We start from the raw sequence: 26,876 nt of genomic DNA, 5'->3' as shown, positions 1-26,876 counted from the left end.
AAATCTTGATGTCTTTTACCCCCCCCCCCCCCCCCCCGCAATAATTCCTTAGTGGCGCTGCAGATCATGTATGAATAAAGAATAAAGTTAGAATAATCCGTCACATCTACACAAATATGGGCAGCGTTTAATTCCATGAGCCATTGGTTATACCAATTAGTTACGGCGTCAAGGTCAGAGAGAACTCTATTGATATATAACTAAATTATCAGTGAGCGCATGAACGCTGAATATTTTAACTTAAGCGCACTATGGTGGTCCTGCTTAACAAATTCAAGCCTAAATTGCTTGAGTCGCGGGTAAACGAATCAAAATAGTCGGATTCGTAATAATTCAGAAGACTTCGGAATTTAAACTTGCGGTTAGCGCTTACCAGGTTTCACCTTTCCTCGTCTTCTAGCCGTGTTCCTTTGTTTTTCAAACAAGCAACTGTTGACAGATACCTTAAATACTGTGTAATGTTCAGTTTAAATTGCTCACTGAATCGAGAGAGAGAGAATGGATGCATAGAAAGGCAGGTAGGTTAACCAAATTTGTTTCCCTGAATCGATAGCCGTACAAATGGTGGATGCTGATGACACCAGCATAGCGAAAGAAATGAGCAATTGCTTCCCCGCAGCAGCAACTCAGCAATCTCTGGGGTAATTAAGAACTTTGGAGAAATTAGTGATAACGGCTTTCCCCCCCCCCCCTTATTTTCATACGTAATACGAGGCACGTAGTAGGCATCCCCATTGTCGTCGGTAGGCTCAACCAGGCAACGACTTCATATCTTTAGAAATGGCGCACGTTACGTCAGACGCCCGTGCGAAGTTTCATTCGTGTCGGTTAATTGCAGCGTTATACGAACATTATACTCATGTTCGTAGGCGTCTTGGGAGAACGAGACATGTCACTGGCTTTCAATAGGGAGGAAATGGGATTCAAGCGTGCATACTTTGCAAAAATAATATGCAGGCAAAGTTTTAAGCTGTGCGTTAACATTACTGGCAATTAAAATTCCTACTGCAACCGCTCGACAGAGACAGCTTCGCTGGAAATTTGGCTGGATTTTGTAAGGTCGCACGCAGGCTGTGCGTTTCTTGGATTGTCAAGGTATATATTAAAAATGTCGCAGTTTCGCCCGAAAGGTGAAGCATCAATTGCGATAGCCAATTAGTAGAGAGCTATTCGGAGTAGGGATAGTAGTTTTATCGGCTGCATAAACTTGGACCCATTCGCTTACTAACTGAATTAACAAGCGTGGTGTCAGCGCGCACAAGCAAACATGAATAGATCAAACTCAATGACCGCAGACAACGACTGTCAAAACGCTGGCAGCAAGCGCAGCCGCCGCAGCGAGCGAAGGTTCGTGCGGTCTATGGCTTCAACGGAAACTGAGCGGCGAATGCACAGCGCATACAAAGGTCAGAGCCGTGTGGAGATCGCTTTTAAGAGACGGTGCTGGCGACTGCCACAGCCGGGCAAAGTACAAGCGCAGTTGTTGGCAGAGTAGATGCTGCCCCCCGCTCCCTCCCGCGCTGCCTTCCCGCTTTCTTGCTTTCGCGTGGGAGATTGAGTGGCCAGTTCCCCTTGCACCGGGTTGCAAGATACGCATTTGGTACCTCAGCACAGCGTCGCCCCGCCTCCTCCCTCCCTCCCATACCCCCACGGCCTTTCGCGCGACGGTCGCATTTGCTTTCCGCCGTGCGTTCGCTCTCCGTGATAGCGCGCGTCCCCCGCACGCTTTCACTCGCGCATGCGGCGCGCGGCGACGATTTTTATCGTTCTTGGACTTTATACGGAACCTCATGGCGACGGCAGAAATCCGGTTGAAGTATACATATAATTGCTATCGCAATAAAAAAATTTCATCCGCCGTGGTTGCTCAGTGGCTATGGTGTTGGGCTACTGAGCACGAGGTCGCGGGATCGAATCCCGGCCACGGCGGCCGCATTTCGATGGGGGCGAAATGCGAAAACACCCGTGTACTTAGATTTAGGTGCACGTTAAAGAACCCAGGTGGTCCAAATTTCCGGAGTCCCCCACTACGGCGTGCCTCATAATCAGATCGTGGTTTTGGCACGTAAGACCCCATAATTTTTATAAAGATATTTCAGCCGTATATTAAGGATAATTAGAGAATAATTATCCACATCATCACACATCTGTGTGATGTGGATAGTGGCGTGTGATGGTGACAAGACCACCTTGGAATGATGATTGTGTTGTGGCAACAAGAAGAAGACAATTGGTGATGGTGATTGCGGACGAAGACCACGTGCCACGGACAAGGAAGCGGCGTGCAGAGAGTGAGAGCGAGCGGCAGTCTCGAACGGCAGCTCGCAGAAATTTATGTTTGCAGTATTTTATGAATCTTCTTTCTTATTGTTATATCGAACTACCAGGTTCTTCCCCAGAGTGGGTATGTGCCACTACCACCAAGGCTCTACATCTACATCTACATCGCAGAACAACAGGAGCAAAAAATCTTTCCAGCAGTCCGTATGGTCACGTTCCGATGTACTATCCCCCAAAGAAGCGGCAGATTTACTAGATGATATCGCGAAAGGTCTTGAAGCTCGTTTTTCTTCGCTGTGTCCTAGACCTAGAAGGCTTCATAGTTCGACATACGAGTTTGTAGAAGTCACCATGACAGAATTATCCTATGTCATTTTAACTGCTCATAAATCGGCTCCTGGACCTGACCGTATCACAACAGCAATGATTAAATTATTATGTAACTCTTTCCATAATGAGCTTTTGAATATAGTTAACAGTTCCCTTCAATATACGTGGATCCCGGACTCCTGGAAAATTGCAAAAGTTATACTTTTACTAAAAAATCAAAACCTCGGATATGTCTTGGACAACATTCGGCCCATTTCCCTTACATTGAACCTAGTCAAAATAATAGAAAAAGTAGTCCATGTCCGGCTCAATGAATTCACTTCTTCCAAGGGTATTCTGTGCTCGAGGCAAATAGGATTTAGGCCTCATTGTTCAATATGGTCAGCTCACGTTGATTTAGAAAGCCGCATTCGACTCGCAGGATTATCAGGAAACGTATCAGCTTTAGTAACTTTAGATATTACAAAAGCATATGACAGTGTCGAGCATGGAATTTTAATTTCTAGATTAGTGAGCTGTGCTGTTCCAGACTATATAGTGGCCTGGATAGAAGAGTTCCTTTCTGATAGAAAATTCTTTTGTTTCAAGGATGGGGTGACATCGGGTACGTATAAACATACGAGAGGCGTACCACAGGGATCAGTTCTCTCTCCGCTTTTGTTTAATATTTTGTTATCTTCTGTCCCAACTCATCAGGATGTGCAACTCTACCTCTATGCTGATGACATTGCATTTTTCTCCTCATCACGGGATATCAATACGTTGCACCAAATTTTACAACCTTATTTGTCTGCACTCGAGGTCTGGCTGGACGGACTGTCATTTTCCCTTAACGTTAAGAAATGCGCGTTACTTGTATTTCCATTATCAAACCCCGTTTTCATTTCTCTTCATTATCGAAATGAGCCAATACCGCAAGTTGCAGCTGTGAAGTACTTGGGGATAACGTATGATGGTACATTAAAATGGCAACAGCAAATCGAAACAAATGCTAGGAAAGGAGAACGTGCAATAGCATTCTTGCGCCGTTTCAGTAATAAAAAGACGGGTATGCGTACGGCTACGTTGCTGATGATTTACAAACTCTACGTCCGCCCTATTCTCGAATTCGGCTGTGTTCTTTTTTCAGGATGTGCAGCATACAAGCTAAGACCTTTAATACTGCTAGAAAGGCAAGCGCTACGTTTTTGTCTTGGGTTGCCACGTTTTGTGGCTAATGATGTGCTTAATCTGGAGGCTGGAATTTTCCCGCTTGAGTCCAGGTTTAAGCAACTTACTCTCGTGACTTTTCTAAAGCTTTATGATACATCCCTATCCCATTTGCAATCCGTTTTCATCAATTATCCCGATTTATTTTTCCGAACACATTGGCGGCGTTATCGACAACCTCAAGTTGTTTTTGTTCAGACGCTGTTATCAAATCTTCATGTTCGCCTACCGTGCCTGATTTCTCCAAAAACTGATTCGTTAAAGGTGAACTTGATTTTTGATGATATTTTTCCAAAACACGCTAAACTTCTTCCGTCACGCATACTTGAAGGTCTCCTTCAAGATCATCTTAATCAATTTCAGTCTCACTTGGTTATTTCTACGGACGCTACACAAAATGCAGAGAAGGCCGGAGTGGGCATCTTTTCAAATCAGCTTAACTGGTCTTTTGCTCTTCGTCTAGCAGATTACACCCAAATATTTCTTGCAGAATTTCTGGCCATCATTCTAGCCATTAGAAAATTGGGTACCCAGACATCGAAAGTAATAATTGTTACCGATGCACTGTCGGTTTGTACACATTTAACTTCTACAAATCATTCACACCTACTGAGTATACATTTTGGACTCTTGTTCCAGACAATTTGTCTGAAGTCCGCTTTGTATGGGTCCCCGGTCATAGTGGAATTTCTTTAAATGAATCAGCTGACTCGCTCGCATCATAGTCACTAAATGGTCCTGTCTTAAATATCCTTCCTGATTTCGCTTTTATAACAGGTGCTAGATTTAAACGCTTGTTATTTCTAAATTGTACTAAATCATCCCTACTTTCCGCAGAGGATTTTCGACATCTAAATTTACGGTGGAACACGAGCAAATGCCTTTCACGACAATGCGAGGTGACATTATCAAGCTTCCGTTGTAGAGTTCCCCGGCTAAATTTTTACCTTCATAGATCTGGTTTGTCTATAACTAACCTTTGTTCTTTTTGTAATGAACCAGAAACTATGGACCATTTCTTTCTTTCTTGCCGCCGCTTCTCCTCCTTACGCAGAATGTTCCTAGTATTTCCTACAAGTAAGCTGGGTTTAGCGCTTACTACACCAAACATTTTGTCCTTTGGTGCGTGTCAATTAGGCACAAGCCATGGGTCAATGATTTCTGCTATCCACAAGTTTATTGAAGCGTCAGGAAGGCTTCACTGCTAGGGTACCGACCGTGGGACACTTCACTTTATTTTTTTCCCCTTAATTTATGAATATGCCCTCTCAAATTTTCTGTTGGCATTGAGTTGAATATTGCTTTGTATTAAATGTGCCTTTCTCCCCTTTTGTTTTGTTAGACGCACATTTCAAATATAACGTGGCCAATCCCCCCTGTGGGTACGAGCCATGTTTTGAGGCAACAACAACAACAACAACAACAACAACAACAACAACAACAACAACAACAACAACAACAACAACAACAACAACAACAACAACAACAACAACAACAACAACAACAACAACAACAGGGCAAGGCTCTGGTCCCAGGTCTGCCGAGGCTGCTGGCTGCGATCCCCTGTGCCCCTGTGCCCGTGCTGTTCGAGTCGTGTTGTGGGAAATTGGTCAAGTATCGGGCGGCTTATTTTTCTTTAGCTTTGTTTAGTACTTTCCTCTTATTGTGTAATTAATCTGATTGTGAGTTCCTAATGTCTCTTTCTTCTCCCGGCCAGAGATCTTCCCTCTGACGGCTTCACTTCCCAATAATGACATTCCTATAGAGGCTTTCTTGCGCAGTGGTATTCACAGCGTTCCAGTGGCCCTAGTGCCGACCAATGGGGGATTCATCCGCGTGAAAAATCTAAAGGTGACTCAAGAAGAGCTGCGGAAAGCAACCCCGCACTTCCAAAGCATAACCGATGTTCGACAGTTTGGCAGAGGGGGCATTCTATGCTGTTCGCCGGACCAGACCTGTGTTTCCGACCTTCTGCAGTGTCAAATGTTCGCGAATCACCCGGTGAGGCCTTTTATTCCTCCTCATCCTTGCGTTAAGGGGCTAGTTCGTGGAGTCGATGCGAGTCTGTGTGCTTCCGAGGTCCTGGAGATGTTCTCCCCGGCAGGTGCCGTATCAGTCTATCGATGTTCACGTGTTTCTGATAATCAAAGAGTCCCCACAGAGTCGGTCATTGTCATCTTTGCAGGCACAACTACGCCGTCAGAGATCAAGGCGTGGCCCTTATTATACAGGGTGGAAGCACTTTCTCCCCGCCCAGTGCAATGCGCTCAGTGTTGGCGATATGGCCACAGTATTAAGGGATGTAGATCTGATGTTCGGTGCCGCATTTGCGGAGAAGGCCACGATGGAAAAACGTGTTCCTCTCAGCGCGAACGATGCTGTTTGTGTTAAGGTTCCCACCCTGCGGACTGTACGAAATGCCCTGCGAGAGACCAAGAGCTTGAAATTATGCAAATTATAGAAAGGAAACGGTGTTCGCGTCGTGAAGCTCATGCCCTTGCCTTAGAGAAATCATGTGGTTATGCTGAAGCTGCTGCTCGTCACTCCAAAGCTATGGATGCATCTCTTGGTGATGTTGTAGCTGCAGCTGTAGAGAAGGCTATGGCAAAAAGCCCTTGACAGTTTATTTACGAACCTTTCAGAGACAATTGGTCAAGTTTTCACTTCTCAGTTGTCGCAAGTTTTCCATGTTACTGCGCGTCCAAATGTTCCTTCTGGAATCGCAGTTTCTGATGAAAATATAACGAAACACCAATCGGCAGAGGCCTCGCCTCGCAGTACACCTGACACCGCAGCTCCCGCAACTCCTGTCGAACCTGAGGGCTTTAACAGTCACGAGACTGGTTCAGATACCACTGAGAACATGGATTTAGATGCTCGAACGTGTAAACGTCGTGCTTCTCCAAACTCCCCGAGAGCAACTACCCTCCATAAACTAAAAGCTGAAAAGAGTCAAAATGACAGGTTAACAAAGGCTGATTTCCTAAAGGATAACATTCTACAGACGGCAATAAATACTGCCGGAATATCGTCAACATAGGAAGCTTGAAAGTGCTGCAGTGGAACTGTCGTTCCATTTTTGCTGCAGCCGCTGATCTGTTATATCTCTGTGAAGAACTTTCTCCTGATTTGATTATTTTGCAAGAAACTTGGTTATCCACAGAAAAGAGTTTTCATTTAAAGAATTATCGCAGTTTTCGTCTAGATCGCCCTTCTCGTAGAGGGGGATTAGCATTTTTCATCTCAACAAAAATTTGTCATAGAACTAAGATTAGTCACAAGTCATTCTCTGCTGAAAGTGAGATTCTAGCATTGGATTTAACGCTTCCTGGATGCGCCCCATTTTCGGTAGTCAATGTTTATTTTCCTACAGGAGTTCTCAATACAGGTTCTCTCGATGCCGCGCTTGCAGCCTGCAGAAAGGATCTAATCATAGCTGGTGACTTTAATTCTCACCACGTATCATGGGCTTATCGGTCCGACTCTTGTGGTAAAAGATTGTTGGATTGTGTTTCGTCAAATAATCTTAACTGTGTAAATTCGAGAACCCCAACTTATGTATCCGGTAAATCGCGTTCGGTGTTAGACCTAACTTTTTCCAGTTCGGGTTGTGCAATTTTCTCCTGGTCTGCTATCACCTCGGCCACAAATAGCGACCATCTTCCAATAATTTTTGAAGTCATGCGACCAATTAATTTGGTCGAAAAGCATGTCCGCACCTATGTTAATTATAGTAAATTTCAAGGTTCACTGTGATCAGCTTTAAATAAACAGGTTGGCCTAAATTATGAAGTTAAGGCAGTTAATTTGTGTCAAGTGATAAGTGACAGTTACAAAAAATCCAGCTTCAGTATGCAGTCAACTAAAGGGGGTACTTATTCACCATGGTGGAATCCGGACTGTGAACGCGAATATAGAAGAAGAAAGGCAGCCTGGAGAAAGTTACTGTATAATTAATGTCCACGTAATTGGAATGACTATAAATTTGTTGCAGCTACATTCAGGCAAACAGTTGACAAAGCGAAAGAAAGTTTTAACACTAAACATTACAGTTACCTATCGCAGTCTAGTAATAAAAAGCCCTATTTAGGTTTCTACGGTATAAAAAGATTGTTTCAGCCCCGATAAATGTAGAGTCTGTTAGCTTAACTTCCAATGAATTGGTACAATCACTGGAGGAGATTGCAAAAGGCTTAGAGCGTCGATTCACATCACTTCGCCCCTATCATATACCGGCGCCTGAAGCAGCTAATGATTACATAGCAGTCACATTAGAAGAATTAACGAGAGTGGTAAAGATGCTGCCAGCTTCAGCCCCAGGTCTTGATGGCATAACTACAGCAATGATAAAACTATTATTCGAATTATCTCCCCCAGGACTTGCTTAATATTATAAATTTCTCGTTTAAAAATGCATGAATTCATCCAGATTGGAAGGTTGCCAAAATAATTCCGCTACTCAAAAAGCCGGGTGATGGATATACAATAGATAACATTAGACCTATTTCTCTGACCTCAAATCTCGTAAAATTAATAGAGAGAGTTCTGTATGGTCACATCGATAGGTGGATAGGCGACAACCAAATATTAAGTGATTCTCAAATAGGATTCAAGCGCGACTGCTCAATTTAGTGTGCTCATGTTGACTTGGAGAGTCGAATTCAACTCGCTCGCCGCAACAACCAGTACGCTGCCTTAGTCACATTAGACATTGCGAAGGCGTATCACAGTGTCGATCACAGTACCTTAATCAAAGGACTCGAAAGTGTGAGTCTCCCACAGTATATAATTGCATGGATTCAAAATTTTCTAAGCGGACGCACATTTTATTGCTATAAAAATGGTGTGTCTTCTCACATTTACAAACAGACAAGGGGCGTTCCACAAGGTGCAGTACTTTACCCCGTATTATTTAATATTTTACTAAATCACATCCCGACACATCATGACGTACAGGTATACGTATACGCTGATGACATCGCATTTTTCTCAGTATCAAATGATATTCATAGCTTATATAAAACTTTGCGATTGTATTTGAATCAGATTGAAATTTGGCTAAAAGGAACACAAATGTCGCTAAATGTCAGCAAAAGTGCAATCATTGTTTTTCCCTTAACTTTTCCTATCCGAATAACACTGTCGTATGGCCAGGAGATTATTCGGCAGGTGCAATCTTTAAAATATCTGGGAATGATTTACACAGAAAGCTTAATTGGAAGACACACATAGAATACATCGCATCTAAAGGAGCACGCGCTGTTGGTTTATTACGAAGAGTCAGCAGCAATCGTTTTGGAATGCGCAGGGAGACCTTGCTGATGATTTATTGTATGTATGTGCGCCCCATTCTAGAGTTTGGATGTGTGTTATTTTCTGGAGGTCCTACTTATAAATTACGCCCTCTGGTTCTTTTAGAACGCGAATCACTACGTCTACGTCTCGGCCTCCCAAAATATGTAGCGAATAATATTCTTTATCATGAAACTCACCTGCCTTCTCTTCAAACACGTTTTCGTATACTGATAGTCCAAACGTTACTGAACATATATGCTTCTCCCCAGAGACGCTCCTTCTATATGTTTATTAGAGAACCGACTGCATTCTTTGAGAATCAATGGTCCAGACTGCATTGTCCCCAAGTAGTTTTTGTGCAGAAACTATTAGAGCCATTAGAAATATCAATCCGTGATGTGGATTTTCAAAATTTCCCTACTGCAACAGTAAGCGTTGAATTCGATGATATATTTCCTAATAACGCTAAACTCCTGCCTATTCGATACCTAAAAAGTTTGCTAGATGACCACCTCGAGAACCTCCAAATAAATGCAGTAATAGCCACAGATGCTTCTGTCAGTGAAGAGAAGGCAGGAGTGGGTATTTTTTCGGCACCATTAAATTGGTCTTTCTCCCTTCGACTACCCGACTTTACGCCAATATTTCAGGCGGAGTTATTAGCGATCATCCTAGCTCAACGAAAACTTCCCACATCTATTACTTCAGCCGTAATCTTAACAGACTCCTTGTCTGTTTGCTCCGCTTTATCTGTGCCCAATTCATCTATCATTCTCCGAGAATTTCATTCATCCATCCCCCAACATTTACGCCTTATCAATCTGGTATGGGTGCCAGGGCACGTGGGGCTCACTTTAAACGAAGCTGCAGACGCACTAGCAGCGGCATCTCTTAACGGCCCGGCACTGAGGATCCTAAGACCTTCGGCACACGTCACATCTGCGAGATTTAAAAAAAAATTTCTGTCCAAGAAGAACATGCCAAATCATGTGTACTCAATAACACCGATTTTCAGCACCTTAGGTTTCCTTGGCACAGCAGATGGTGTTCAACAAGAAAATTTGAAGTGTCGTTTACTAGAATGCGTTGCCGAATACCAAGGCTTAATTTCTATACCCATAGGCCTGGTTTGGCGCCTTCCCCTCAATGCTTTCATTGCAATGAACCCGAAACTATGGATCATTTCTTTATAGAGTATCGTAGGTTCACCATGCGTAGAAAACGACTTCTAGAATGTCCCCTCCGCCAACTTGGATTGACCATTACGCTACCTATCATTCTATCTCTGGCGGCGTCGGCACTAGGACACTGTAATAGGAACGTATGTGATGCCATATTTAATTTTGTAAGGGAAACAAGGAGACTTCCATGCTAATTTTTTTTCACAAGACAACAAAAATATTTGCTTCAAATTTTAAGATGCTATAGCATGAAAATTAATATTAACGATTAGAATTCATTTATTATCTCATTCTTAAGTAAGAAAATCCCATTTAGGTATCCTTCATTTTTCTTCCCACTGCCGCCCGATTCATGGCCAATCCCCCGTAATGAGTAGTTCTATTTTTATAGGCACCAAACCAAACCAAACCAAGCAAGGCTCGATGACTGGCGACCGGGTGTCCTGCTACCGTGCGGACCTGGTCGGAGTTCCCGCTCGTGGCTGGGCTCTCCTGCGCACCAGCGGCCTGCTGTTATAGCGGCCTGGTGCAGTGCTTCCTGCTGGGCACCGGGGCGCTGAGCTACCTGTCTGCCGACCGAGCCCGACGTTCTAGCGGCCGAGGCGTTACAGGCCAGGCGTTACGGGCCAGCTACAGCAGTGGCCTGGTGTTCTGCCGGCCTGCTGTTCCCCTGCTTCCACGTCGCGACAAGGTGCAGCGTGATGATGATGGCGTAAGACGTGGCCGTCGCAAACAACACACCAGCTGTCTTCAAGTGTGAGACGACGCAGCGTCGCACTACGCAACGACAACCGTCATGGTCACCGCAACGACGACACACACAGGCGAGTCGAGATGCATGAGTGCTAGGCACATCCTTACATAGAAGGACAAACTACTTCGCGAACTCTAGTCCGTGTGTGTGTGTGTGTGTAAATCGTCTGTATCGTGTTAGCGTGTCTGTATAAAGTCTGTCTTGCATGTAAAAAAACTCCCGTCTGCCGTGTCGTTATTAAAAGGATCCTGGGCCCAACGGAATCGGCAAATCGTTTCCCATCACAGTCTGTAATGCACCTTGCAGCGGAGCTTTTTGCAATTTTCCGGTACTCACTGAGGTAGCATCTTCTAAATTATGTAATCTAACACGTATAGAATTCCAAAAGTAGGCGTTTAGTAAGTTATAGCCGACTGAATAACATTCCCGCCTTCGCCCTTTCTTTTCGCCTCTTCCTTCCCAATAAGCTTTACGAACATATCCTAAAATATATTGTTCTAACTCGAACTTCAGGAGAAGTTTTAGCTCGGGGGCTTCTATCTAAATACATGGGAAATCAGCAATCGTTTTGCATAGCAACCCCTACACAAAATGTTGAATTTATAATATATCGAAGAAAATGTTAAAAGGTAGTGATTTCAGAAAGCGATATTTTATTTAGGCTGTTGATGTTTTTTTACGTAAGTGTTTGAAAAATCGCGAAATTTCAAACAACAAAACGACGTATAGAACTCCATTCCTCAGCAACTAAAAACGATATTGCAATCATGAAAACTGTACCCAATACATCGGATATCAATGATAAATCATACGCCACCTTGAAATATACGACTAATTTGTGAATGTAGCACTTGCACAACCCTTCCAAACATTGTAAGAAATTCACATAAGGTGTAAATTCATGCATAAAGTTTGTTTGCTTTTGTTGTTTCAACGGATGCAGTTTCTATAAATCCGAAATTCAGCCATGAAAAACGAATGTCGCATTTGTAAACTTCATACTTCTATTTTTTTAATTTACCAGTTTCCTATAATTGTTGTAAAAAATTCCGTGGTCTAAACCAAAATTTTATTTGTTGCAGTCATTGTAATTTAAATTTATCTCTCAAATGCAACAAATTTCATTCAAATCGGTTCAGCGTTTTTCTCATAACAGCATTCCTGCGTTCTAATGTATTTGAGTAGCCGGCATCGGAGATAAGCCAGAGTTGAAGCTTCCTCTTAGACAATGGATCACGCCGTATCTATAAAAAACCCATGAAACAGCACCCTAATTTATACGCAAGCCCGTGGCCACAGTGGTGCACAAATAATTTTTAAAAAGCGCCCATGAAAAGAAAAGTACTCAACGGAAACCTCGCGGGAGCTGTCCTCTCGGCCAGACACCTCGCTGAAATGCCGACGAGCTGCCTGACCAGGTGTCTAGCAGAATCGTCGATTCATTGCCAGTAGAGCACCTAGCTGGGCGTTTTCGAGATATAGCGCTGATACATAAGCGCATTCGTTTCCAAGTGCAGAGGTGAAGCGACAGTCTCGTGGGTGTGTTTCTTTTTACTGTGTTTTCTTTAGTTGTGCGTCATGGCATACATCATAGCAGGAATTTCGAATTCCTTAAGGTTGATACGCCACGTGGTGGCGAAAAAAAAGGAAACTGAGTGACATGTCCCTAATTCCTGCGTATGAGGGAGCGTTGGCGAGGCGCTGCATGGGGACCTCTTCCATGGCTGGGCGCAGGGGCCGATGCTTTAGCTTCTCGACAGTTGAGCGCTGCCGAATCCAAATAGCGACGCTGTCCAACGGGTATCACGATCATCGCGATCCCCCTTACACCATGTCGAGATAGATGTACAGTCTGTTTCACACTTGGGTGAAAATTTGGAGAGCCTTGCAAGGGCGCTCCGAGTTTTCCCTTAAGTGTGAAACAGACTGTAAGTACACCGGACGACGGCAGCCAGTCGAATCCCCTGCGGCGCACCGTGTGCTCCGGTTTATTCAGTTCCCTCAAGCCCCTGACGCTCGCGCTATATGTATGACGTAGCAGACACTACAGGTACCGGCCTCGTGACCGGCCATGGATGCAGTAACGGCCGTCTCCTGCCGAGCGAGCCACGACGTGCCTCTGTACGACGTGTTGACAAGCGTGGCGAAGTCGCTGCTCCTGAGCACTGAACGTGCGCGCAATGTCTCAAAACTCGGCGGAAGCGGGTCAATAAACGTCTCGCTGGTCGTCCTGCGGTGGGCAGCCCATCGGGGGCGATGCGGTGCGCGAGAATCCATCGCGGTTTATCGCCCACGAAGTACTGAAACGGCAGACGCAAGCGGGCGTCCCGCCGAAAGCTGGAGAGCAAGGAGTGGAAGCGTCCGCTCTCGATGCATGGCTGCCACTGCCGAAACGTTCTGGGTGCCCCGATAGACAAGTAGAATAAGAGGCAAGAAGTGAAGAACTCGGCAATAGAAAAATGAAAAAAAAATCAGCTAAAGAGAAGGGACACTAGGCATCAAGAGCAGCTTAGTGTGGAGACAAATGTAGGGGTGTGCGAATATTCGAGTTCCGAATTCGAATCGAATAATATCTAATCGAATAATTTGATTCGATTTTCGAGTAGCTACTATTTGAAATTTCGAATAATTCGACAGACGAATATCTAAAACGCGACAAAGGCCAATGGTGCAACGTGGTTAGGGTGGTGTGGTTAAAACTATTGCTAACGTCGTTACCGTAGGCCTTTCGTTAAAACTTTCACCGGTATCCTGGTTCAAAAGCGAGCGCATCTTTACTATTAAAGGAGATTATGCCATTTACGCACGATATGAGAAAACTGTCAAGGCCTTCACAACTTCGCTTCCGAAACGAAGGCACGGACCTTTGCGTAGTTCGGTCGCGTACGTATGCCGCAAGCTCCGTAAAACACTTTTACTCAAACATCTTCCTTCACATCCTGTCTCAACCACCGTCGCCGCGAGCTTATATTGGGTTGCACCCGGGATCAGGAATCGACATGACTCAACTGCTCACAGCACAGCGAAGGCTTGCGGAAAGGGCGAGTTCCTCCTCGCACATTCGTCTGGCCGCGGCGGACGAACACGGCGGACGATTTCTTTCCAGACGTTGCGCGGGAGTTCGCTGTATCGGTGGCCTCCAGGCCAAGCGAGTCGCTCGTTGGGGCCCTGAAAAAGGGGCTCTGTTTGTTCCTCCTCCTTTCCGGAGGGGGTGAGGGGGCTAGGCACCTTTTGGTAATTGTTTTTTACTGCGATAGCAATTATATGGACACTTAAACCGGATTTCTGCCGTCGGCGTCGCAGTCGTCGTCGCCGTGAGGTTCCGTATAAAGTCCAAGGGCGATAAAATCGTCGCCGCGCGCCGTATGCGCGAGTGAAAGCGCGCGGGGGATGCGCACTATCACGGAGAGCGAACGCACGGCGGAAAGCAAACGCGACTGTCGCGCGAAAAGCCGAGGGGGTATGGGAGGGGGGGAGGGAGGGAGGGAGGGAGGCGGGGTGACGCTGTGCTGCGGCACCAAATGCGTATCTTGCAACCGGGCGCAAGGGGAACTGGCCACTCAATCTCCCACGTGAAAGCAAGAAAGCAGGAAGGCAGCGCGAGAGGGAGGGGGGGGGGGCAGCTTCTACTCTGCCAACAACGGCGCTTGTACTTTGCCCGCTGTGGCGGTCGCCCGCACCGTCTCTTAAAAGCGATCTCCACAGGGCTCTGACCTTTGTATGCCCTGTGCATTCGCCGCTCAGTTTTCGTTGAAGCGATAGACCGCATGAACCTTCGCCCGCTGCGGCGGCTGCGCTTTCTGCCAGCGTTTTGACAGTCGTCTGCGGTCATTCAGTGGGATCTATTCATGCTTGCTTGTGCGCGCTGACACCACGCTTGTTAATTCAGTTAGTAAGCGAATGTGTCCAAGTTTATGCAGCCGATAAAACTACTATCCCTATACTCCGAATAGCTCTCTTCTAATTTGCTATCGCAATTGATGCTTCGCCTTTCGGGCGTAACTGCGACATTTTTTTTCGATAAGCGCGCTCTGTCGAGGCAATCCATAGGCGCCGTGATATCACGCTGTCGTTTGAAGGCGGCAGCGTGTGCTCGGTTAGGGCCCATTCACACTTGCGACTAGGCGAGGTCGCGCGACCGATTGCGACTGGCGACCAGAAAGCTACTCAAGACGAACGATGTTCATACTGACAAATGCGACCGACGAGTCGCTAAACCGAAATGTCTCGCGATATGCCATTCACGTCTGCTTGAAATGTCACCGCCGCGTAAAATAAGCCTCAGCGTATACGGACGTCCTGTTCTTTCGCATTTGATTGGTTCAGTTGTTCTGCGACTGCGGTCGCGCGACTGAAAAATCGAGCAGTGAGCGACTGGCCCGAAACGGTCGCATTTCGAGAAAAGCGACCATTTGCGACTACTCGCGACTGGTTGCTTGGCAACTAACGTGGTCGCGCGACCTCGCCTAGTCGCAAGTGTGAATGGGTCCTAACTTGGTCGTGCGACCTCGCCTAGTCGTAAGTGTGACTGGACCCTTAAGCGCTCGTTTGTGACGGCACCTGTCAGTGGCACACCTTTTCTCGTCAAGCATTTATGTGCCGCGTTCTGAAACATGGATAGCCGTGGCGAAAAGAGGAGTTTAATTTGGAATTTTTTCGACAAAGCAACTCCGTGCTCTGCTTTTGCAGGAAATGCGGTTCGACCCTGAAGACGCCGTCAAGCACAACAAGCCTGCTCGTGAATCATCTGAGGAGCAAGCATCACACGCAGTACTTGCAACTCCAGCAGTCGTCTAAGGAAAAATCGAAGCCTAAGGACGTTGCTGGATCTGACTAAAGTGAAAGGTCTGCTGTCCGGAAGCGCGAAAAATGAAACGACGATTTTCATTGCGCGCTCGATCGAGACGTCCAGCCGTACGAGTTCGTGGAGAACAAAGGATTTCAGGACTTGATCCTCCACGTCCAGTCCCAGTACAAGATCCCGCACAGAACTACGTTCTCAAGAACAGTAATTCCTGAGCTGTACCGAAGCACAGTCGACTCACTCAAGACACAGATCGCGTCGGACATAGCAAACGGATTAGTGTGGCTTGCATTTACAACCGACATGTGGACATGCAGGGCAAATAAAGTATACATCTTTGACCTGCCACTATATGACCCAAGATTTCGCAATCAAGGCCATCACCCTGGCGTGTTGTCACCTGCAAGAAAGCCACACAGCTGTGAATATCGAAGCCTGCTTGACCGAAATCGTCAAGGAGTGGTCTCTCGACCTCAGCAATAGGCCTGTGTATGTGGGGACATACATTGGTCGGAATATCCGTGCTGCCGTGCGTCAGATGGAATGGATCCCACTGCAGTGCCTGGGACACACGTTGCAACTGGCAATCAAGGACGCAAAAGAAGACACGCCGGTGGTTTCATTGCTGTGCAAGAAGGCACGAGCGTTAGTTCGACACTATAAACAGAGCGCTCAGGCAATTCGCCGGCTCAAGGACTGCCAGAAGCGCATGGAGCTTCCAAGTATAGGCCTCATTCCAGATGTGGACACGCGTTGGAACAGTGAACACGCAATGCTGAGCCGCTTGGTGCATTTAAGAGACGCTGTCTCACTCGAAATAGCAACATCAGAAACAAGTGTGAGCTGCCTTTCCCTAAGTGAGTGGAATGTTGCTGCAAGCTTAGTGCAGATCCTGCAGCCTATTGCAGATGCGACTACAGATCTTAGCGGCCTGAAGTATGGAACTATGTGCTATTTCTTTACGGGACAGAACAGCTCCTCAAGGGGCACACCAACATTGAAAACCGCGACTCCAAACTCTTCCGCATGTTCTTATATAGCAAACAAAGCTAAGAACTTGCTGAAGAGCTTGGAGTCACGGTTTCCTCTTTATGCAGAACGAAAGTAACTGATGCTCGCAACACTATGTGATCCGAGGTTTAAATATATTGTCACAGTGCGTAAGGTGGAAAGAAGACATGGTTGGTGCCCTGGGAGACGACAAAGAAGATTCTGGCTTTTCGCTTCTCTGCGTAGCCATTAAAACCCGTCTGTAAAACCAGTACGTTTCTTCCTTCCCGTAACATTATTGGTGGACGTGCGGGGTACTCACTTGCGCAAGACGGAGCTCCGCAGCGGACGTAACCTGGCTGCCATGTCATCCGAAGGGGAGTCTTCAACCGCGGCCCCGTCGACGCCACCGACGGTCATCCTAACCCAGCCCCGCGACCCTGGCATGTTTTCTGGGATTGACAACGTTGACGTCGATGACTGGTTGGCAAATTACGAACGGGTCTGCGCCAGCAACAGGTGGGATAACACGCTTATGCTGGCCAACGTAATATACTACCTCAAAAAAACGGCACGAGTCTGGTTCGAGACACATGAAGAAGAGATTACCAGTTGGGAGCAATGCAAACAGAAGCTTCGTGATTTGTTCGGCAAGCCCATCGGCCGCCAACGTGCTGCTCAGAAGGACCTTGGGACCCGTGCACAGACGTCCACTGAATCTTACGTGGCGTACATCCAGGACGTTTTGGCTCTTTGCCGCAAGGTGGATAAGAACATGACAGAGGCAGACAAGGTCAGTCACGTTTTAAAAGGCATAGCGGACGACGCGTTTAACCTTCTCGTGTATAAGAACATCAACACAGTCAATGAGATCATTAACGAATGTCGCCGCTTTGAAGAAGCGAAAAGTCGCCGCATAGTTCAGCAGTTCACGCGCCTACCCAACACCGCTGCTTCATCGACGTGTGAAGACCTTTGTCTTCCGCGTGAGCCCACTCCCTCCGAGAACGTCGTACGTATAGTCCGGCGAGAAATTGAAGCAGCGTCTCCTGCCACACAAGTGACGCAGTGCTTTGACGATTCCCGGCCGCTCGTGTCCCTCATACAATCGGTCGTTCGCCAAGAACTTTCCAATGTGGGTCTGCAATCCATCTGCTCCGCCAACCGTCCTGACTTCGCTTCGTCTGCTGCCTCTGCCCCTGTTTACCGGAACCAGAGCGGTCCTTACCCGAGCCAGCGCAACCCGGCCGAATGGCGCACACATGATGACCGACCCATCTGCTTCTATTGTGGACGTGTGGGCCACATCTCTCGCCATTGCCGAAGTTCCTGGCCGGCCCTCTCTCGACCAAGCTTTCCCGCCTACCGCCGCTCCCCACTGAATCCTCGCCCGCCTGCGCCCCCCACCGAGTTCGAAGATGCACCTGACAACGCCCGAGTCACTGCGACTAACCGCTCATCATCACCGCACAGTAGCCGCTCCCGTTCACCCCAGCTGCGTCGTTCCCCGTCCCCTGCTTACCGTCGCCGCTCTCCGACGGGAAACTGACTGGGGCAGCTCCGTGAGGTGACGCTGCTCTAGCACCCCGGCCTGAAATTCCTCTGTTGACCCTGCCTACTGATCGGAACCTTTTGTACGTGGATGTGGATGGTTTGCCTGTTACAGCACTCATCGACACTGGAGCGCAAGTTTCCATCATGAGTGCTGACCTTCGGACGCGCCTGAAGAAAGTCCTTACTCCGGCTCCGACTCGACTGCTACAGGTCGCCGACGGTGGAACTCCGGCTGTGCTCGGAATGTGTGCTGCACGTGTCAGTGTCGCCGGACGCCACACGTCCGTTTTGTTTAGTGTGCTCGAATGCTGCCCCCACGATGTGATCCTCGGCCTCGACTTTTTGACCACCCATTCTGCTCTGATTGACTGTTCAGCCGGTGTTGTCCAACTTGACCTACCCCTTTCCATTGACCTTCCTGCTCAAGCCCCAACTCAGCTTTGTTCTGCGGATTTTATTCGTCTTCTTCCCCAAGCAGCAACCTGCATCACCGTTTTCGCCTCTCCACCTGTTCCAGACGGAGACTATGTCCTCACTCCCGCGACTTCAGTCCTGCTTTCCCACAATGTCTCCTTCCCACACACCGTCATTTCTGTAGCGGCCAATCAGACCTGTCTTCCCATCCTCAATTTCGGCCAGTGCCCTCAGGTACTTCCTCGAGGGATGTCACTTGCCACGTTGTCACCGTCCCGCGAGTGCTATATTTCAGCACTATCTCTTGCTACATCTTCGACCAGTGCTCGTTCTGCGCCTTCTGCATCTGCCCCGGCCGACGACATTGCAAAGATGATTGCGCCGGACCTCGACCCCCAATCCGCCGCAGAGCTCCATGACCTCCTCGAGTCCTTCGCCGACATTTTCGACCTGAACGATCGCTCTTTGGGTCAAACTACGGTTGTGAAGCATCGTATAAATACCGGCGATGCGGCACCTGTTCGCCGACGCCCATACTGGGTGTCGCCCTCTGAGCGACAAGTTATCCAGAGCGAAGTTGACAAAATGCTTGCCAAAGGGATTATTGAACACTCTTCCAGTCTGTGGGCTTCCCCTGTTGTGCTCGTCAAAAAGAAGGACAACAGCTGGCGATTCTGCGTGGACTATCGTCATCTAAACCAGATCACCAAGAAAGATGTATACCCGCTTCCACGGATCGACGATGCTCTGGACTGTCTTCACGGTGCCACTTATTTTTCATCAATAGACCTTCGCTCCGGATATTGGCAAATTGCCGTGGATGAAATGGACCGTGAGAAGACCGCATTCGTTACACCTGACGGCCTCTATCAGTTTAGGGTAATGCCTTTCGGCTTGTGCAATGCCCCGGCGACCTTTGAACGTATGATGGACATGCTCTTGCGTGGATTGAAATGGTCCATCTGCTTGTGTTACTTGGATGACGTCATCGTATTCTCTCCAACTTTTGCGGCCCATCTTGAACGACTTTCATCTGTGCTTTCCGTTTTTCGCGCCGCTGGCCTGCAGCTCAACTCGTCCAAGTGCCACTTCGGTCACCGCCAAATAACCATGCTCGGACATCTCGTCGATTCGTCAGGCATTCGCCCCGATCCCGCTAAAGTTCGTGCAGTGCAGAATTTCCCTGTACCGACCTCTGCCAAAGATGTTCGCAGCTTTATCGGTCTTTGTTCTTACTTCCGTCGGTTTGTGCAAAATTTCGCGCATGTTGCTCGTCCCCTGACTGACCTCCTCAAGAAAGATGTTCCTTTCTGCTGGGGCTCTGAACAAGCGACTTCTTTCTCGCGCCTCATCACGCTACTCACCACACCACCTGTTCTCGCCCATTTTGACGCTTCTGCTCCGACAGAAATTCGCACTGACGCCAGTGGATACGGCATCGGCGCAATTTTAGCCCAACGCCAACGTGGGCACAACCGCGTTATCGCCTACGCCAGCCGCCTCCTCTCCCCGTCTGAGCGCAATTATTCGATTACTGAGCGGGAATGTCTCGCCCTCGTTTGGGCTGTGGGCAAGTTCCGACCTTACATATATGGTCGACCATTTACGGTTATAACCGATCACCACGCCCTTTGTTGGCTTTCTTCCCTCAAGGATCCCACCGGACGCCTCGGTCGCTGGGCCCTACGCCTTCAGGAATACACATACACTGTAGTCTACAAGTCGGGTCGTTTACATCAGGACGCCGACTGCCTGTCTCGTCACCCCGTCGATGCACCGAACGATTTAGTGGATGCCGCACCGATCTGCGTCCTCTCGCTTTCCGCCTTGAAAGACATAGGGGCTGAACAGTGACGCGATGAATCGTTCCGGCAGCTTATCGAACGCCTGCTCTCTGACCCGTCTGACCCATCCCTTCACATGTTCGTACTACAAAATGACACCCTGTATCGCCGCAACATGCACCCAGACGGGCCCGAGCTGCTAATCGTCATTCCGTCTCATCTTCAGCAGACTGTACTCCAGCAACTGCACGACGTTCCCACTGCTGGACACCTTGGCGTCTCTCGGACCTATGACCGAATTCGGCGACGATTTTTCTGGCCCCGCCTCAACCGCTCCGTCCGTCGCTATGTCGCCGCGAGTGAGTCGTGTCAACGCCGAAAACGACCTGCTGTACATCCCGCTGGTCTGCTGCAGCCTCTGGATATACCGACCGACCCTTTTTTTCGCGTTGGCGTTGATCTTCTCGGACCATTCCCTATATCAAACGACGGAAATAAGTGGATTGCCGTCGCTACGGACTATACCACCCGCTATGCCATTACAAGAGCCCTTCCCACCAGTTGCGCTACAGACGTCGCTGACGTCTTGCTTCACGACGTTATCTTACACCACGGCGCACCTCGTCAACTTCTCACCGATCGCGGGCGATACTTTCTTGCCAAAGTCATCGACGACTTACTTCGATCCTGTGCTACTAAACACAAGCTTACTACAGTCTACCATCCTCAAACTAACGGTCTTACTGAACGCCTGAACCGGACAATAACTGACATGCTCGCGATGTATGTTTCCTCCGATCATCGCGACTGGGACACTGCTTTACCATTTGTCACGTTTGCGTACAATTCCTCGCGCCACGACACAGCTGGTTATTCGCCCTTTTACCTTCTATATGGCCGTGAACCGACCTTGCCTTTCGAGACTCTTCTTTCGACCACACTCGACTCGCCGACGGAGTACGCTCGTGATGTTATAACCGCCGCGACCCAGGCACGCCAGATTGCCCGTCTTCGTCTCTCTGCCTCCCAAACACGTCAGAAGTGCCGTTACGATCAGTGCCACCGCGATGTCGAATACGAACCAGGTGATCTTGTGCTAGTTTGGTCTCCATCTCGACGTGTCGGCCTTTCGGAGAAACTCCTTTCGCGATACTACGGCCCTTATCGCATCCTCCGCCAGGTGACGCCTGTCACATATGAAGTGTCTCCTCTGGATGCTACCGTGCCTTCACCTCTATCTGACGTCGTCCACGTCAGCCGCCTCAAACCGTTCCTTTCTGGAACCAGTGAGTCGCACCAGTAAGGTGCTTCTTCTGACGGGGGTAATGTCACAGTGCGTAAGGTGGAAAGAAGACATGGTTGGTGCCCTGGGAGACGACAAAGAAGATTCTGGGTTTTCGCTTCTCTGCGTAGCCATTAAAACCCGTCTGTAAAACCAGTACGTTTCTTCCTTCCCGTAACATTATTTTCTGCACAAATTCATTCAATCAGTCACAGGCTGCTGAGCTGCTGGCATTACTGGTCGACACACTCGCATGAACTCTCCATCGCTGCACTTTCAAAATCCGAGGCCATCGACAAGTCATGCCGCAAGCAAAGAAGGCCAGGTCTGGAAGTATGTCGAACTGCTGGCGTCAAAAAAGAACCAGCACAGTGAGCTCACACCTTATAGTCAGGAAGTTGAAAAATACTTAAATGACCCGTTGATCCCAAGAAAGGATGATCCTTTGAAATATTGGAAAGAGCACGGATCTTCACTGTATCCAGGAATCTCCAAATTTGCTTTGCGATACCTTCCCATCCCTGCTACAGAGCTGCCCAGTGAACGCATGTTTGCAACTGCAGGAAACACCGTAACATCGCGGCGAGAGAGCCTGAAGCCAGGCCATGTGGAACAGCTTTTGTTTCTGCATGACAATTAGGGGCCTTGCGGTAACAGTAACTCACCGCTTTGTGTGCTCGAGGACATGAGCAGACATTATTTCTTTGTTCTTTCTGTAAATTTTGAATAAATATTTTGTATTCGATTCGATATTCGATATTTTGGCCACTATTCGGCACTATTCGATTTGTATACGATTCGAGATGAAATTTCACTATACGCGCACTCCTAGAAAAAAGTGAGGTGAGCAGAATGGCCAAACCCCCGTAGTGGGTAGGGGCCACATACGAGATAGGCAACAATGCCGACGACAACAACGACAACAACAACACCAATGGGACGAGAGCGTGCATCGAGTTGGCAGCGTTGAGCTACAGAACAGAAAACTGAAGGAGTCTGCTACACGGACGTGAAGAATTTGGCAACCACATGGCGGTCTCCGCTTCTGACCAGTTCGAAGAAGGGAGAGAAAAAAAGAAAAAAGGGGGGGGGGGGAGGGGGGGGGGCGCTCCGCCGGCGGCAATCCGCCTGGTTTCCCGTGCAGGAGATAGCTCACGCTCTCGCAGCGCTTGAGCAGCATTCATGGCCGTCTCCCTCAGTGGCTGCTTAAAATTTCTTCGCTCAGCGAGCATTACTGCAAGCTATTTGCGCAAAGAGTTCAGCACAACTACGAGTTCGTCTGACGGATACAACAGACCGCCTCTGTCTTGAAGCTTAATCAGAGAATCTGACGGCGCCGAGGGCTTGGGCAATTGTCACCAAATTGAGGCATACTTTGCAAGACACCCGCTCATTAGCAGCTCTCGACAGGTATCCGCCAACCATCGCTAGTGCTGCACATTCTGGCGAACGAAGCGTTTCCTTGGTCGGGTAATGTGGTTGACCAGCGCTGCTATCGCCTCTTTGGGAAATTCTTCGGATGGTTCTGGTGTAGTGCTTACGCTCAGTTGCCGGCGTGGCGACGAGCATGTGCTGTCTTCCGTGTCCTTTACGTTGCTGCTTTTTGATGATCACGCAGTGCCTGTCTTCAGAGACTTTTCTATTCCGCACAAAACTGCTCGTGCGTCTGTGTGGTCGTTGCTTCCAGCTGACCTCCTCAACAACCCAGAAAAAAAAAAGAAAGATTTAATGGCGTCAGACGAGAGCTTTCTAGTCAGAACAAATCGAAAGTGCATCTCTCTCAGCAAGTATCTGACGCATTCCAACTTTAAGCAACTTCTCTCGACGTTCTTCGTCGCTCGGCATTTCATGAAATGAGATGCCCAGGATCTTTCTCTTGCTGTACGAGGTGCATCCAGGTCCACATTAATACGCCATACCACTGGGTATCAATTCGCGAACGCCCCATCAAATCACTTAAAGTAGCATAACTCGCGCGTGACCACGATGTCTTTTTTTTTTTTTTTTTTTTTCGGCCAGAAGGCTCTCATTTGCGTTGCTGCTAGACGTCCTCAATGCGGCATCGACAGTGTCACCACAGCCACAGTTCTTCAATACCCTGTCGCAGCTCACCGCGTCAATCGAAGGCAGAATACAAGTTTTTTCCCAGCCGTGGACTGCTGCAGAGACGTGGTGATCTCTCAGCAAACCAGCGAACCGTCGCAGGCGAGGCAAATGAATTTTGTCGCGATTTCACATTAACGGAGACGCGCACACGCAATTTTTTGCGGCTCTAACTACATCTAACACCGTGGCTGTAACTATGCACGGCGGCTAGCGAACTATTCTTAAAGCCCCTTGATGTTAGAAAGTAGCGACACGCTTTGATCTACGCCGCAACACCCTCGCCGGCGCGGTCAACCTCCTCTTTTTCTCCCCCTCTTTCGCGGAGGCAGCGCATCCGCCACGCTGAATGGCTTCGGCGCTCGAGACTACGCCGTCAGGTGACCCTGACGTCACGAAAACGGCGCGAAACTTGCTTTCGCGCGCCTTTAGTTTCTCCCGCTCGCCATGAGCAGTCCAAGTGGTGGTCGCCCTGCCGCTCCGAACGTGTGTTTCCCAAGTTTTTCCATCCTTTCGTAGGAATTTGAGATTCGTTCTCCGTGAAAATGCATTGCTGCTGCGCGTTTCAATGCAGCAGCAGGCCAGAGAAAGGGCAAGCCTTATTTTATATCCCCCGAGGTGAACGGAATGTCGTGCGTCGGAAGCAGTGGCTCCATAACATCGGGAGAACGGATTTCGCCCCTTCTAAGCACGCCGTTCTTTGCGAGGTGAATGTTGCAGCTTTCCTCATATTTGTGGATGAAGTTGCATGGAGATTTTAATGCTCTTCACATAGCCGGACTCTTCGTTCAGTTTAATACAGAGCACCGATAACTGTGCATATAGTTTTTTTTTAAGTGTGTCGGCTGAAATTTTCGTTGACTCTTCGAGCCGTGACAAAGCTTTTTGTGTTTTCGCGCGTGCGTTAGTTTTCAAATGTATGTAATTTGTGAGTTAATGCCTGTAACTCATATTTTGTGGTTGTGTGCGTGTGTGTGTATGTGCGTGCTTGTGTGCGTGTATGTGTATGCATGTATGTGTGTGCGCGTGTGTGTGTGTGCTTGTGATCCTTGCGCCTGATACTTGTGAAGCCAAGGAACTATTTTACTCTTATTACGTGCTTATTGTATCTTTGCAAAGTTTCAATACTGCGAGCATTTTTTTTTCTTTATGTACTTTATGTTGCAAAGGCATGAACCGCAATATATAGGTAGATAAGTGGTATTATGTATTATTCGCGCATGCTCATTAAGTACATGCCACGCGCTTCTGATAATCTCCCTCAATTCTGATAAACTTGACATCTTGAATTCTGTAAGTTAATTATCAAGTGCCAGTCTTAGCAGTTTCCGTGTAAGCAATCAGCCTTTTTTTTGAGAGAGAGAGACTTAGGTTACTCCCAGAGGTGATGGAATGTAATTTCTCGTCGTTTCATAGTGACGGAATACAGGCGCGTGTGTAAAGTTCTATGTTGGCTGTTTCGCAAGCACAGCACGTATTTCGCACAGTGGCATTGGTACAAAGGCTTTTGGCCCACTCATTTTGGCGAATTCACTTTAAGTAAACTATCACATTTCTTCTAGGTTACCTTCTCTGAGCCTTTTAAGAGCGGAAAGAGTGAACCAAATTCTCGTTTATACTCTACGCTGCTTATATTGTATGCACCCAATACACCTCCGCGTTACGGACAACCCAAGTGGCGACGTCGAGGTAAACAGCTCAGCTACTGCTTGGTACTCATTTTTTCGGAGCGCTTCCGCTTGTATTTATCGAAGCGTCCTAAAAAAATGGCACGACGTTCTATCGGAAACGTACTTTCGTCATGACAGTTTCACAAGGGATAAATTCCCATACAACGCTTCAAAGGGCCGAATAAACAAGCGCGCGCATTGATTCTAATGCGGCTGCAGCGAGCCACTGGAGGGTTCAGCGCCGCGCCGGCCCGGTGAGGGGGAGAAATCCGAGGAGAATTGAGGAGGAAAGCGCGCGCGTGGGGGAGAGTGTCGCTACTTTCTAACATCAAGGGGTTTTAACTATTCTCGGGTAGCAGCGCCCCTAGCGGGCGACCTGCGAGGAGGTCAGGCAAGGAGGTTTAACGGCGCTCCCGTAGTGATTGCGCGGGCACAGAAAATACTACAAAGGTTTCTTTGACACATTTATTTACAACGTTTCAAATGCCCTCTGATAAATGGAAATCGAAGGCGTCTGCCTCTTTTGGACCTCGACCTCCCAAGGTTCCAGCGGCGGGGCAGGAGGAGCCGGTCCCAGGACGAGGGCCGCCAAGACAGGATCGCGCGCCAACCTATCACGCAGCTCGCTGGCGTCACTGCAAGCTTCCTTGGGCCGCGGCCTCCGCCATCTTGGCGATATGCAGCTCCGAGGCCGCATGCCGCGCGGCGTCGATCACGAAGCCGCCGCAGATTTCGCAGTAACTGCCCGGGGCTTCCGGTGGCAGGGCCACGTCCAGGCCGCGGGCGCGCTGCACCCGCAGTTGCGTCCTCCATGGGGCTGCGCTAGCGTATAGGCGGGGAGGCTGATCCCCCACTTGTGCAACCAACGTGGCCACGTGGCGCAACGACCGCAGATTTCTCGCTGGTGGCGAGTTGGAGCCCCGGCGTCCTGGTCCGTCGGTCGAGCCGTTCGTACCCGCGCCGCGGTTGCCCCCACCTCCACGTGGTTGCTCCAAAGAGTGGCGGGTCCGCGCCATCCGCTGCTCGTTCCTCGGCTCACCTCGGGTCACATCGGCCATCTGGTCGTGGCCCGGTGCCCGAGTTCTCAGTCGCTCTCTTCCCCAAAGCGTCGACGGGCGCTGGCGACCCGACGCCTGGTGATCGGAGCCAGCGGGCATAGTGGTTTTGAGAAAGGAAGCAGCCCTTGAGGGAGCACGGCTCAGCGCCGAGGACGTCTGCTTGCTAGA

At 48.4% G+C, this 26,876-nt stretch overlaps 1 protein-coding gene across 1 annotated transcript in view; it reads right to left on the bottom strand.

Moving 5' to 3' along the window:
* The window catches only part of LOC125942093 (uncharacterized), a 43,004-nt gene extending 16,151 nt beyond the window's left edge, over window positions 1–26,853 (bottom strand). Inside the window, exon 1 of the mRNA XM_049660060.1 lies at window positions 26,627–26,853. Coding sequence (XP_049516017.1) covers window positions 26,627–26,807 — 181 coding nt within the window. The 5' untranslated portion in view covers window positions 26,808–26,853. The remainder of the gene's footprint in view (window positions 1–26,626) is intronic.
* Between the last annotated feature and the right edge of the window lie 23 nt (window positions 26,854–26,876).

The sequence above is a fragment of the Dermacentor silvarum genome, chromosome 1, assembly GCF_013339745.2.
Source record: "Dermacentor silvarum isolate Dsil-2018 chromosome 1, BIME_Dsil_1.4, whole genome shotgun sequence".
In the NCBI taxonomy this organism is placed as follows: domain Eukaryota; kingdom Metazoa; phylum Arthropoda; class Arachnida; order Ixodida; family Ixodidae; genus Dermacentor; species Dermacentor silvarum.
The sequence above is the reverse complement of the archived record's forward strand: the minus strand, read 5'-3'. Positions and strand labels throughout refer to the sequence as shown.